Below are 14,668 nucleotides of genomic sequence, written 5' to 3' on the forward strand. Positions count from 1 at the left end.
ATTCTGAAATGATTTCATAAAAGCACCAATGAGACAAAGAAAAGACTGCACGAGAAAACAAAGTAGGAAATTGCGTACAAATCAGAAACGATTTTTCATTATTAGAAAATATAATATGCCGAGTCCACCATAGAGGTTCATAAACACTAGCCCGAACAACAGCCGGTGGATTCAGCCAAACGTCGGTCGCCAATGCACTGGCATCGGGCCTGTCATCCTCACGAAACCGGGGGTTTGGGACCGACGGATTTGGGCACGTGGAATCACAGCTGACTCTGACAATGAGCCAGGGTCACTCCTGTTCCGCTGTTCAAAGCAGTGTCTTAATAACAGTTTCACTAGCAGATATTACGAGGAACGAGGAGGATTTAGTAATGGCCTCACACGGAAAAAAATCGAAGGAAAAAATGACACAGGTGGATGACGTCTCGTTTAAACCGTATGAAGCAGTATGATGGGACAAAAGCAATGTCCACCTTAAAACTGAATTGCAATACGGGCCACTTCATATATTTTCTGCAAATTGGAGATACAGATTTGGAATTTTTATCGAATTCTGTGAGCCCTAAAATTTCCAAAGATTACATCCTCTCTAGGAAAGCTGTACCTGCAGCAAAACTTTATCCAAAGATTCCATTTTCTTCTTCACACTGTGCACATTAATTTCTACTAGCTCATTTACTTTTCTTTAAGTGCCTAATCTTAATTTATTTTTTTTTTTTTTTTTTTAAATATAGTTTGTAGGACCCCGAAAACATTCCCACACACGATAAGACTGTAAGTTTAATGCTATCTCCGTATTTCACTCAATAAACACATATTTTTAAGACACTATAAATACATACTCATTTAAGTGACACTACGTAACCGACAAGCATTCGAGCCGGTGTCCACACTAGGAGGCGGGTCCCGATCTCGACTCGACACCGAGGCTCCAAAGTTAAAACCGCAGTCGGAATCTCGACCGACGCCTACTGCTCCGTCGGCTACAATTTGGCACCTTTACAAAATTGGCAAATCTCGACCGATAAAGCGGCCAGTTGCCGTGTTTACCACCTTAATAAATAAGTGTTTATATTAAAAAGTTTTTGTAATTTTTCGAGAAAGTTTACGTGACGGGATATTGTGGAAGCTGTTTTCAGAATCTGTGACCTCGAAACCGTACAATTCGTGCCAAATATCCCGTGCAGTTTTCTTCCAGACCTGAATAATGGAATAAAATTTTCCCTACCTGCAACAGAACAGCCACTGCCAGAGGGAATAGAGGCTGAGGAAACAGAGGAGCGAGACAGGCAGAAGGCAGAGCTGCGGGCGTACGCACCAGCTTGGAGTAGTGGTGCTGGCAGTAGCCGCAGTACTTGACGTTGTCCAGGTAGTTGCCCGCCTCCTCGCAGAGCAGCCCCAGCGCCTGCGCGCACGTCACGTGGAACTGCTGCTTGCAGCCCGACCGGTTGCACTGCATGCACGCGCCCACGGTCGCGCGCCCGCCGTTGCCGCCGGGCCCCGCCTTGCCCTGCTCCTCGCAGATGTAGCACACCTGCCGACAGGGGCGCGGGCCGCCGTCAGCGGGGCACTCGCACGCGCGTTAGCGGGGGAGGGGACAGGGGGTAGTGGGAGGTCGCGACCCCGCGAGTGGGGCGCCAGCACGGGGTAGCGGTGGGACGCCCGAGGAGGACGTCGGTGACACACTCTCGACAGAATCGTCGAGGAATTTGCTGTGGGAAGTTTGGGGATATTGAGGAAAATCTAAATCTGGACGGGAATCGATTTAGAGGAACGATCGGCACATAGTTTACAGAATTTCTAAATGAAAGAAAGTGGAGTATCGATAAAACAAAAGAAAATGTTTTACGACATCTGTACTACAGCTATAAGATATGCCACGGTTGTTTTTTTAATATTTCATTAACTAAAGTGGATTTCGAGAAATGCCTCGTCCTCTGGCAATACCTACACGCGATTGTGCCATTCTCGGTATATATATCGTGAAGCGGAATTCCTCCGACAAACTTTTGGAGGTGACAGTATGGATTAAAAATGGGAAAAGAAGTCTCTAAAATGCATATGTTAAGAGCTGTGAGCAGTTGTTCGTCTCTGATGCTGTAAAATATGTCTCTCATTGCACCCTCTTTCATTTTCGTATTTTGGGAGGAGGTCTTACGGACCAAAACAAGAAAAAACTTCCCGTAAACGTGGGCTCCAAAATGTATACCTTAGCAGCTGTGACCACATGTTCAGTAGAAGAAAAGTGTTTCAAAGTAGCAAAGATGAACAAGTACCATGTATGCATTTTAGAGCCCTTGTTTAATCGACTTCTTTTTTTTGTTTTGGTCCATACTCGAACTCTGATGAAAGTTTGCCAATGGATTTCTGGTAAAGATGGTGTGACTTACCAAACAAAAGCGCTGGCAGGTTGATAGACACACAAATAAACACAAACATAAAGACAAAATTCAAGCTTTCACAACCAACGGTTGCTTCATCAGGAAAGAGTGAAAGACGAAAGGATCTGGGTTTTAAGGGAGAGGGTAAGCAGTCATTCCAATCCCGGGAGTGGAAAGACTTACCTTAGGGGGAAAAAAGGACAGGTACACACTCGCACACACACACATATATCCATCCGCACATACACAGACACAAGCAGACATTTGTAAAGGCAAAGAGTTTGGGCAGAGATCTGGCAAAGAGTTTGGGCAGAGATGTCAGTCGAGGCGGAAGTACAGAGGCAAAGATGTTGTTGAAAGACAGGTGAGGTATGAGCAGCGGCAAATTGGAATTAGCGGAGATTGAGGCCTGGCGGGTAACGAGAAGAGAGGATATACTGAAGGGCAAGTTCCCATCTCCGGAGTTCTGACAGGTTGGTGTCAGTGGGAAGTATCCAGATAATCCGGACGGTGTAACACTGTGCCAAGATGTGCTGGCCGTGCACCGAGGCACGTTTAGCCACAGGGTGATCCTCATTACCGACAAACACTGTCTGCCTGTGTCCGTTCATGCGAATTGACAGTTTGTTGCTGGTCATTCCCACATAGAAAGCTTCACAGTGTAGGCAGGTCAGTTGGTAAATCACGTGGGTGCTTTCACACGTGGCTCTGCCTTTGATCGTGTACACCTTCCGGGTTACAGGACTGGAGTAGGTGGTGGTAGGAGGGTGCATGGGACAGGTTTTACACCGGGGGTGGTTACAAGGGTAGGAGCCAGAGGGTAGGGAAGGTGGTTTGGGGATTTCATAGGGATGAACTAAGAGGTTACGAAGGTTAGGTGGACAGCGGAAAGACACTCTTGGTGGAGTGGAGAGGATTTCGTGAAGGATGGATCTCATCTCAGGGCAGGATTTGAGGAAGTCGTATCCCTGCAGGAGAGTCACATTCAGAGTCTGATCCAGTCCCGGAAAGTATCCTGTCACAGGTGTGGCACTTTTGGGGCTCTTCTGTGGGAGGTTCTGGGTTTGACGGGATGAGGAAGTGGCTCTGGTTATTTGCTTCTGTACCAGGTCGGGAGGGTAGTTGCGGGATGCGAAAGCTGTTTTCAGGTTGTTGGTGTAATGGTTCAGGGATTCCAGACTGGAGCAGATTCATTTGCCACGAAGACCTAGGCTATAGGAAAGGGACCGTTTGATGTGGAATGGGTGGCAGCTGTCATAGTGGAGGTACTGTTGCTTGCTGGTGGGTTTGATGTGGACGGACATGTGAAGCTGGCCATTGGACAGGTGGATGTCAACGTCAAGGAAAGTGGCATGGGATTTGGAGTAGGACCAGGTGAATCTGATGGAACCAAAGGAGTTGAGGTTGGAGAGGAAATTCTGGAGTTCTTCTTCACTGTGAGTCCAGATCATGAAGATGTCATCAATAAATCTGTACCAAACTTTGGGTTGGCAGGGCTGGGTAACCAAGAAGGCTTCCTCTAAGTGACCCATGAATAGGTTGGCGTACGAGGGGGCCATCCTGGTACCCATGGCTGTTCCCTTTAATTGTTGGTATGTCTGGCCTTCAAAAGTGAAGAAGTTGTGGGTCAGGATGAAGCTGGCTAAGGTAATGAGGAAAGAGGTTTTAGGTAGGGTGGCAGGTGATCGGCGTGAAAGGAAGTGCTCCATCGCAGCGAGGCCCTGGACGTGCGGAATATTTGTGTATAAGGAAGTGGCATCAATGGTTACAAGCATGGTTTCCGGGGGTAACAGACTGGGTAGGGATTCCAGGTGTTCGAGAAAGTGGTTGGTGCCTTTGATGAAGGATGGGAGACTGCATGTAATGCGTTGAAGGTGTTGATCTACGTAGGCAGAGATACGTTCTGTGGGGGCTTGGTAACCAGCTACAATGGGACGGCCGGGATGATTGGGTTTGTGAATTTTAGGAAGAAGGTAGAAGGTAGGGGTGCGGGATGTTGGTGGAGTCAGGAGGTTGATGGAGTCAGGTGAAAGGTTTTGTAGGGGGCCTAAGGTTCTGAGGATTCCTTGAAGCTCCGCCTGGACATCAGGAATGGGATTATCTTGGCAAACTTTGTATGTAGTGTTGTCTGAAAGCTGACACAGTCCCTCAGCCACATACTCCCGACGATCGAGTACCACAGTTGTGGAACCCTTGTCCGCCGGAAGAATTGACGATGGATTGGTCAGCCTTCAGATCACAGATAGCCTCGGTTTCAGCAGTGGTGATGTTGGGAGTAGGATTAAGGTTTTTTAAGAAGGATTGAGAGGCAAGGCTGGAAGTCAGAAATTCCTGGAAAGTTTGGAGAGGGTGATTTTGAGGAAGAGGAGGTGGGTCCCGCTGTGACGGAGGACGGAACTGTTCCAGGCAGGGTTCAATTTGGATAGTGTCTTGGGGAGTTGGACCATTAGGAGTAGGATTATGATCATTTTTCTTCGTGGCAAAGTGATATTTCCAGCAGAGAGTACGGGTGTAGGTCAATAAATCTTTGACAAGAGCTGTTTGGTTGAATCTGGGAGTGGGGCTGAAGGTGAGGCCTTTGGATAGGACAGAGGTTTCGGATTGGGAGAGAGGTTTGGAGGAAAGGTTAACTACTGAATTAGGGTGTTGTGGTTACGTATTGTGTTGATTGGAATTTTGAGGTTTTGGGGGGAGAGGAGCTGGAAGTGGGAGATTGAGTAGATGGGAGAGACTGGGTCTGTGTGCAATGAGAGGAGGTTGAGGTTTGCTGGAAAAGATTGTGAAGGGTGAGTGAGCCAGCTTCATCCTGACCCACAACTTCTTCACTTTCAAAGGCCAGACATACCAACAATTAAAGGGAACAGCCACGGGTACCAGGATGGCCCCCTCGTACGCCAACCTATTCATGGGTCGCTTAGAGGAAGCCTTCTTGGTTACCCAGGCCTGCCAACCCAAAGTTTGGTACAGATTTATTGATGACATCTTCATGATCTGGACTCACAGTGAAGAAGAACTCCAGAATTTCCTCTCCAACCTCAACTCCTTTGGTTCCATCAGATTCACCTGGTCCTACTCCAAATCCCATGCCACTTTCCTTTACGTTGACCTCCACCTGTCCAATGGCCAGCTTCACATGTCCGTCCACATCAAACCCACCAACAAGCAACAGTACCTCCATTATGACAGCTGCCACCCATTCCACATCAAACGGTCCCTTCCCTACAGCCTAGGTCTTCGAGGCAAACGAATCTGCTCCAGTCTGGAATCCCTGAACCATTACATCAACAACCTGAAAACAGCTCTCGCATCCCGCAACTACCCTCCCGACCTGGTACAGAAGCAAATAATCAAAGCCATTTCCTCATCTCCTCAAACCCAGAACCTCCCACAGAAGAGCCCCAAAAGTGCCCCACCTGTGACAGGATACTTTCCGGGACTGGATCAGACTCTGAATGTGGCTCTCCAGCAGGGATACGACTTCCTCAAATCCTGCCCTGAAATGAGATCCATCCTTCACGAAATCCAACCCACTCCACCAAGAGCGTCTTTCCGCCGTCCACCTAACCTTCGTAACCTCTTAGTTAATCCCTATGAAATCCCCAGACCACCTTCCCTACCCTCTGGCTCCTACCCTTGTAACTGCCCCCAGTGTAAAACCTGTCCTGTGCACCCTCCCACCACCACCTACTCCAGTCCTGTAACCCGGAAGGTGTACACGATCAAAGGCGGAGCAACGTGTGAAAGCACCCACGTGATTTACCAACTGACCTGCCTACACTGTGAAGCTTTCTATGTGGGAATGACCAGCAACAAACTGTCAATTCGCATGAACGGACACAGGCAGACAGTGTTTGTCGGTAATGAGGATCACCCTGTGGCTAAACGTGCCTCGGTGCACGGCCAGCACATCTTGGCACAGTGTTACACCGTCCGGATTATCTGGATACTTCCCACTGACACCAACCTGTCAGCTGGCCGAAGTGGCCGTGCGGTTAAAGGCGCTGCAGTCTGGAACCGCAAGACCGCTACGGTCGCAGGTTCGAATCCTGCTTCGGGCATGGATGTTTGTGATGTCCTTAGGTTAGTTAGGTTTAACTAGTTCTAAGTTCTAGGGGACTAATGACCTCAGCAGTTGAGTCCCATAGTGCTCAGAGCCATTTGAACCAACCTGTCAGAACTCCGGAGATGGGAACTTGCCCTTCAGTATATCCTCTCTTCTCGTTACCCACCAGGCCTCAATCTCCGCTAATTTCATTTTGCCGCCGATCATACCTCACCTGTCTTTCAACAACATCTTTGCCTCTGTACTTCCGCCTCGACTGACATCTCTGCCCAAACTCTTTGCCTTTACAAATGTCTGCTTGTGTCTGTGTATATGCGGATGGATATGTGTGTGTGTGTGTGTGTGTGTGTGTGTGTGTGTGTGTGTGTGTGTGTGTGTGTGTGTGTGTGTGTGTGTACCTGTCCTCCTTTCCCCCCAAGATAAGTCTTTCCGCTCCCGGGATTGGGATGACTCCTTACCCTCTCCCTTAAAACCCACATCCTTTCGTCTTTCCCTCTTTCCTGATGAGGCAACAGTTTGTTGCGAAAGCTTGAATTTTGTGTGTATGTTTGTGTGTCTTTTGACCTGCCAGCGCTTTCGTTTGGTAAGTCACATCATCTTTGTTTTTTGATAAATGATGTGACTTACCGAGCGAAAGTGCTGGCAGGTCGATAGACACACAAACAAACACAAACATACACATGAAATATATATATGAACAATTTTTAGTTGTGTTATAATTTTTGCTTACATTATACACTCTCAATTGATATTTTTCAAATAAGATCTCTTTTTCTTTATGGAATACTGATATGTGTGTCAAAGATAAGGTTTGTTAATTGACTTATATTATATGTAAAATTTAGGATAGTCTTTGTTCTGAATCATCTACGACCATTAAGAATTTTGTCGAAGGTTTCCACCTCCCCCCCCCCCCCCCCCCCCCCCGAACCCCCGAAGGTCGTTCTTCATCTTTTACACATTATTCAGATTGTTTGCCGTAAGTCTATAAATTTCTATTTCCTCTAAGATATTGGAGTGTCTTCCTTTTTTGCCTCCAAGAAGAACAAAAACATAAGTAGTAAAATCTACTGTAGATAATTCAGAGCATAAACAGAATCCTAAATTGTACATATGATATAAATAAATTATCATCGAAGAGACAACAAACCTTATCTTTGACACATAAATCACACTTGTAGCAACCGCGTTAAATATCACAAAACGTAAGTTGATCATACCTGAAATACAAAATTTAATATCTCTTATTTTATGTATGTATGTGCGTGTGCATGAGTGCGCACGCACACACACACACACACACACACACACACACACACACACACACACAGACACACACACACACGCACTGATAAATGCTGGAATGTACGTTAAGTACGGCCCGAGAATGAGCCATCGCTCGAAACTGATAACAGCAGATAAAATATAAAAAAGTTGCTCTGTTGGATATTAGTACAATAGGATGCACTTCATAAAATTTGTTGAGGTCGCAAAAAACTGTACAAAAAAAAAAAAAAAAAAAAAAGGATACGAGGACGTATACTGCAGCACAAAGAGCAAGAATTGTACTTCAAATACAGATAAAAAGGCGAGGTATTATTTGATTTATCTGACTAATTTCACCCCTCAGATAGATACAAGTGTCCTCCGATATCTGTCACCACGTGGCAACACGGCTGAGTCCGAGTTGTACTACACTGTGTCAACTGTGGTCTAAGTGGTGCTCTTTTAAAACACTAACGTTTTCCCACAGGGGAGACGAATATCGGAGAACTCCTCCGATCACATGAGTGAAAGTAATCCAGTATCGCACATAACACACAGCTCGTACATTAAGCAAAATAAAGCACCGCAACCGGTTACAGCATACTGCTTTCACCCTTCACGAGACAGACAGAGGCTCACCTTGTTGAATCTCTCCGGGGGCACGAGCTGCAAGATGATGGGCTCCATCGTCGTCACGTTCCCGAAGCGCACTTCGGGGATGTACAGCGCACACACCACGTGCGCCCAACCATTGTTGTCCGTCCGCTTCAGCGCACCGTCCCGGCTCGGGCACAGCTCACACCTCTGCGCAGACGTCGCGAGTTTAGGCGGTCACACTCTGGGGTCCACACTTCACAATAAAACTGTTTTGCCCGTTAAGCGCCCGCAGGACTCGAGGTAACACTGAGGAAAGGGAGAGGGAGTAGATGGAGATGTGATACTGTAGGACGAATCTGACACAGCACCGAAAGACCTGAGCCGAACTGAAGTCACCGGAGTAGACGACACTCTGTAATTACCCAGATCCTCGGGGGGAGAGCTAGGCGTGACAAAACTACTCGATGCCGTTACCGGACTGTCAATTTAATAAGTCAGTGTGGCAAAATGCTGAGGGCAGTTAGTTACAGGAGAATGGGAAAATGTGTAGAAAATGACCTGGGGGAAGGCCAGCTCGGGTTCGCGGGAATACTGCCCCGGTGACCTCTTGTGAGATAAGAGTGAAGCATTTGTAGATTTAGGGAAGGTTTTTGACAGTGCTTACTGGACTACACCCTCTGAAATTCTAAAGTTAGCAGTAGTAAAGTACAGGGTGCGTAAGATCGTATATAACTTGCACCAGAAGCAAACTGGAGCTATCAGAATCTAACGAAACGAAAGAGAAGCAGTGGACGAGACGGGAGTCGTTCACGTAGCGTACTCCATTTTTATTTGATTTGTACATTGGGGAAAAGGAATTAAATCTGACAGATACAAAATAAAAAGTTTGTGATTAGCAGACTAGTCTGTAATTCTGAGAGATAGCGAAGGACTTGCGAGACCTGTCAAATGCGACGTGTAGTGTATCGAAGGGAGGTTATACAGAAGTAAAACAGAGGCAATCGCATACAAGTGAATTACATCGAGGAAAAACATTACATTAACTCTGAGGACATTGGACCCACATAATGTGTAGATAAATTTTTTTAATACTTATCTGCATTTGGAATTTTACCTCATTTGTGCTTATTGTACAACTGGGTAACAACAGATTTCTTGTAGCCACAGGCAACAGCAATTTGTTGCAATATGTTTAACTCTCTCTCATTCACCTCGTCATTTAGCCAGAGTCTATTACGTCCTGTAATCGCAAAGCGAAAAAAGGCCACTTTATGCTGAATACAGTCACTGGAATCTTTCCCAATAATGACATCAGACTGTGCCACTTTATGAAAGATAGAGAAGCCTACACTTTCTCCATGTCTACATAAAAAAATATTATAAGCACCACTTTAAGGAACATAGAGCTGAGCTAATAAGACAGCATTCTTCCAGTATTTAAAGAGACAAAAGTGATCTGCAAAGTGGTATCCAGTTAAGGGTGGAAGTGCTGCATCGTGTGTGTAAGGGTTTACGTCTCCACTCTTTATGAGAGTCACTCCAAAAGAATTGCACACACTTTTTTAAAAAAACCATCTTTTATTCTACGCGTTTGAAAGTTTTACAGTGTGTAGATACATCCTTTAGTAACAATATTTTCATTTCTCCACATAATTTCCATCCCTCTCAGCTGCCTTACGCCATCTCGGAACCGACGCCTGTATACCCGCACGGTAAAATTCTGGCCCGACCTGTTGGAGCCACTGTTTGGCAGCATGCACAAGGGAGTTACCATCTTCAAACCTTGTTCCACAAAGAGAGTCTTTCAGTTTCCCAAAGAGATGATAGTGACACGGAGCCAGGTCAGGACTGTATTGCGGGTTTTTCAGTGTTGTCCATCCGAATTTTGTTACGGCTTCCACGGTTTTTTGACTGACATGTGGCCGTGCATTTTTAATGCCGACACTTTCAGTATTCTGCAAACACTTCCTTCCCCTATCCCACCGTAGCGTGACAATTCGTTCACTGTGATGCATCTGTCAGCAGTCACCAATTCGTTAACTCTCTGCACATTGTCTGGAGTGTGTGCAGCACGAGGCCTGCCGCTGCGAGGACAATCCTCAATATTGTCGTGCCCGCTTTCATCACGTAACCTTCTCGCCCACCGACTGTATTTTTACAAAATTAGTGTGCATTTCTTTCGAAGTGACCCCTGTACAAGACTTGGAGATTTTCTGGGAAACCTAAAGGAACCTGATAAAGCATCGAACGAGCACGTTGAGTTTCACTTCGACCATTATTTTGCACTGTTTAAAAATGAGGAATAGCGCTTCATCGGGCTCTTCTAATTCTAAAATACTTTAGAGTGATTAACTTTTGAGTTTTAATGGTTCGGTTACACTCTGTCATTATTCACTTCCATCTTGATCATTACTTGACCTTATGTCCTCTATGCAACACCTTCTTCGTTCCAACCTCCCCTTCCCCTAGCCAATTTTATTTTTGTGCAGCTATGCAGCAGCAGTATTCTCTTAACGGTTTGGAAGAACGTTTATTGGAATATTGAACTCAGTGGATCTGAGAGTACTCAAAACAGGAATTACGTAGTGAGTAACTCATGTGACCGGGAAGAATCTTTGCTTCTTGGAGGTGATATCTTATCTTGCTCGGAATGGTATATTCTAATGGTTAATGACACTACTCTTTTACATCACATTAAACCTTTCACTCTACTAATCACAGTAAACCTTTTACATTCTGGTCATCCAAACCCCCCCCCCCCTTCCTCTTCCCCCTCCCTCTGGACAGTTCTCCTATATTCATATTCCATTATGTCAATCTAATTGTAAATCCCCCCCATGAACCATGGACCTCGCCATTGGTGGGGAGGCTTGCGTGCCTCAGCGATACAGATAGCCGTACCGTAGGTGCAACCACAACGGAGGGGTATCTGTTGAGAGGCCAGACAAACGTGTGGTTCCTGAAGAGAGGCAGCAGTCTTTTCAGTAGTTGCAGGGGAAACAGTCTGGATGATTGACTGATCTGGCCTTGTAACACTAACCAAAACGACCTTGCTGTGCTGGTACTGCAAATGGCTGAAAGCAAGGGGAAATTACGGTCGTAATTTTTCCCTAGGGCATGCAGCTTTACTGTATGATTAAATGATGATGGAGTCCTCTTGGGTAAAATATTCCCGAGGTAAAATAGTCCCTCATTCGGATCTCCGGGCGGGGACTACTCAAGAGGACGTCGTTATCAGGAGAAAGAAAACTGGCGTTCTACGTATCGGAGCATGGAATGTCAGATCCCTTAATCGGCCAGGTAGGTTAGAAAATTTAAAAATGGAAATGGATAGGTTAAATTTAGATATAGTGCGAATTAGTGAAGTTCAGTGGCAGGAGAAACAAGACTTCTGGTCAGGTGAATACAGGGTTATAAACACAAAATCAAATAGGGGTAATGCAGGAGTGGGTTTAATAATGAATAAAAAAAATAGGAGTGCGGGTAAGCTACTACAAAGAGCATAGTGAACGCATTATTGTGGCCAAGATAGATACGAAGCCCACATCTACTACAGTAGTACAAGTTTATATGAAAACTAGCTCTGCAGATGACGAACAAATTGAAGAAATGTATGATGAAATAAAAGAAATTATTCAGATAGTGAAGGGAGACGAAAATTTAATAGTCATGGGTGACTGGAATTCGGTAGTAGGAAAAGGGAGAGAAGGAAACGTAGTAGGTGAATATGGACTGGGGCTAAGAAATGAAAGAGGAAGCCACCTGGTAGAATTTTGCACAGAGCACAACTTAATCATAGCTAACACTTGGTTCAAGAATCATAAAAGAAGGCTGTATACATGGAAGAAGCCTGGAGATACTGACAGGTTTCAGATAGATTATTTAATGGTAAGACAGGGTTTTAGTAACCAGGTTTTAAATTGTAAGACATTTCCAGGGCCAGATATGGACTCTGACCACAATCTATTGGTTATGACCTGTAGATTAAAACTGAACAAACTGCAAAAAGGTGGGAATTTAAGGAGATGGGACCTGGATAAACTGAAAGAACCAGAGGTTGTACAGAGTTTCAGGGAGATCATAAGGGAACAATTGACAGGAATGGGGGAAAGAAATACAGTAGAAGAAGAATGGGTAGCTTTGAGGGATGAAATAGTGAAGGCAGCAGAGGATCAAGTAGGTAAAAAGACGAGGGCTAGTAGAAATCCTTGGGTAACAGAAGAAATATTGAATTTAATTGATGAAAGGAGAAAATATAAAAATGCAGTAAATGAAGCAGGCAAAAAGGAATACAAACGTCTCAAAAATGATATCGACAGGAAGTGCAAAATGGCTAAGCAGGGATGGCTAGAGGACAAATGTAAGGATGTAGAGGCTTATCTCACTAGGGGTAAGATAGATACTGACTACAGGAAAATTAAAGAGACCTTTGGAGATAAGAGAACCACTTGTATGAATATCAAGAGCTCAGATGGAAACCCAGTTCTAAGCAAAGAAGGGAAAGCAGAAAGGTGTAAGGAGTATTGTTGTTGTGGTCTTCAGTCCTGAGACTGGTTTGATGCAGCTCTCCATGCTACTCTATCCTGTGCAAGCTTTTTCATCTCCCAATACCTACTGCAACCTACATCCTTCTGAATCTGCTTAGTGTATTCATCTCTTGGCCTCCCTCTACGATTTTTACCCTCCACGCTGCCCTCCAATACTAACTTGGTGATCCCTTGATGCCTCAGAACATGTCCTACCAATCGATCCCTTCTTCTGGTCAACTTGTGCCACAAACTTCTCTTCTCCCCAATCATATTCAATACTTCCTCATTAGTTATGTGATCTACCCATCTAATCTTCAGCATTCTTCTGTAGTATATAGAGGGTTTATACAAGGGCGATGTACTTGAGGACAATATTATGGAAATGGAAGAGGATGTAGATGAAGATGAAATGGGAGATACGATACTGCGTGAAGAGTTTGACAGAGCACTGAAAGACCTGAGTCGAAACAAAGCCCCAGGAGTAGACAACATTCCATTGGAACTACTGACGGCCTTGGGAGAGCCAGTCCTGACAAAACTCTACCATCTGGTGAGCAACATGTATGAAACAGGCGAAATACCCTCAGACTTCAAGAAGAATATAATAATTCCAATCCCAAAGAAAGCAGGTGTTGACAGATGTGAAAATTACCGAACAATCAGTTTAATAAGGCACAGCTGCAAAATACTAACACGAATTCTTTACAGACGAATGGAGAAACTAGTAGAAGCCGACCTCGGGGAAGATCAGTTTGGATTCCGTAGAAACACTGGAACACGTGAGGCAATACTGACCTTACGACTTATCTTAGAAGAAAGATTAAGAAAAGGCAAACCTACATTTCTAGCATTTGTAGACTTAGAGAAAGCGTTTGACAATGTTGATTGGAATACTCTCTTTCAAATTCTAAAGGTGGGAGGGGTAAAATACAGGGAGCGAAAGGCTATTTACAATTTGTACAGAAACCAGATGGCAGTTATAAGAGTCGAGGGACATGAAAGGGAAGCAGTGGTTGGGAAGGGAGTAAGACAGGGTTTTAGCCTCTCCCCGATGTTATTCAATCTGTATATTGAGCAAGCAGTAAAGGAAACAAAAGAAAAATTCGGAGTAGATATTAAAATCCATGGAGAAGAAATAAAAACTTCGAGGTTCGCCGATGACATTGTAATTCTGTCAGAGACAGCAAAGGACTTGGAAGAGCAGTTGAATGGAATGGATAGTGTCTTGAAAGCAGGATATAAGATGAACATCAACAAAAGCAAAACGAGGATAATGGAATGTAGTCGAATTAAGTCGGGTGATGCTGAGGGAATTAGATTAGGAAATGAGACACTTAAAGTAGTAAAGGAGTTTTGCTATTTGGGGAGCAAAATAACTGATGATGGTCGAAGTAGAGAGGATATAAAATGTAGACTGGCAATGGCAAGGAAAGCGTTTCCGAAGAAGAGAAATTTGTTAACATCGAGTATAGATTTAAGTGTCAGGAAGTCATTTTTGAAAGTATTTGTATGGAGTGTAGCCATGTATGGAAGTGAAACATGGACGATAAATAGTTTGGACAAGAAGAGAATAGAAGCTTGTGAAATGTGGTGCTACAGAAGAATGCTGAAGATTAGATGGATACATCACGTAACTACTGACGAGGTATTGAATAGGATTGGGGAGAAGAGAAGTTTGTGGCACAACTTGACCAGAAGAAGGGATCGGTTGGTAGGACATGTTCTGAGGCATCAAGGGATCACCAATTTAGTATTGGAGGGCAGCGTGGAGGGTAGAAATCGTAAAGGGAGACCAAGAGATGAATACACTAAGCAGATTCAGAAGGTAC

The 14,668-nt window shown here is 44.8% G+C and overlaps 1 protein-coding gene across 1 annotated transcript in view; it reads right to left on the reverse strand.

Moving 5' to 3' along the window:
- LOC124553567 (protein AF-17-like) overlaps positions 1-14,668 on the reverse strand; it is a 109,648-nt gene that overhangs the window by 77,938 nt on the left and 17,042 nt on the right. Inside the window, exons 3-4 of the mRNA XM_047127412.1 lie at positions 8,353-8,517; positions 1,322-1,537 (exon numbers count right to left, since the gene is read on the reverse strand). Coding sequence (XP_046983368.1) covers positions 1,322-1,537; positions 8,353-8,517 — 381 coding nt within the window. The remainder of the gene's footprint in view (positions 1-1,321; positions 1,538-8,352; positions 8,518-14,668) is intronic.

The sequence above is a fragment of the Schistocerca americana genome, chromosome 11 (assembly GCF_021461395.2).
Source record: "Schistocerca americana isolate TAMUIC-IGC-003095 chromosome 11, iqSchAmer2.1, whole genome shotgun sequence".
Lineage (NCBI taxonomy): Eukaryota > Metazoa > Arthropoda > Insecta > Orthoptera > Acrididae > Schistocerca > Schistocerca americana.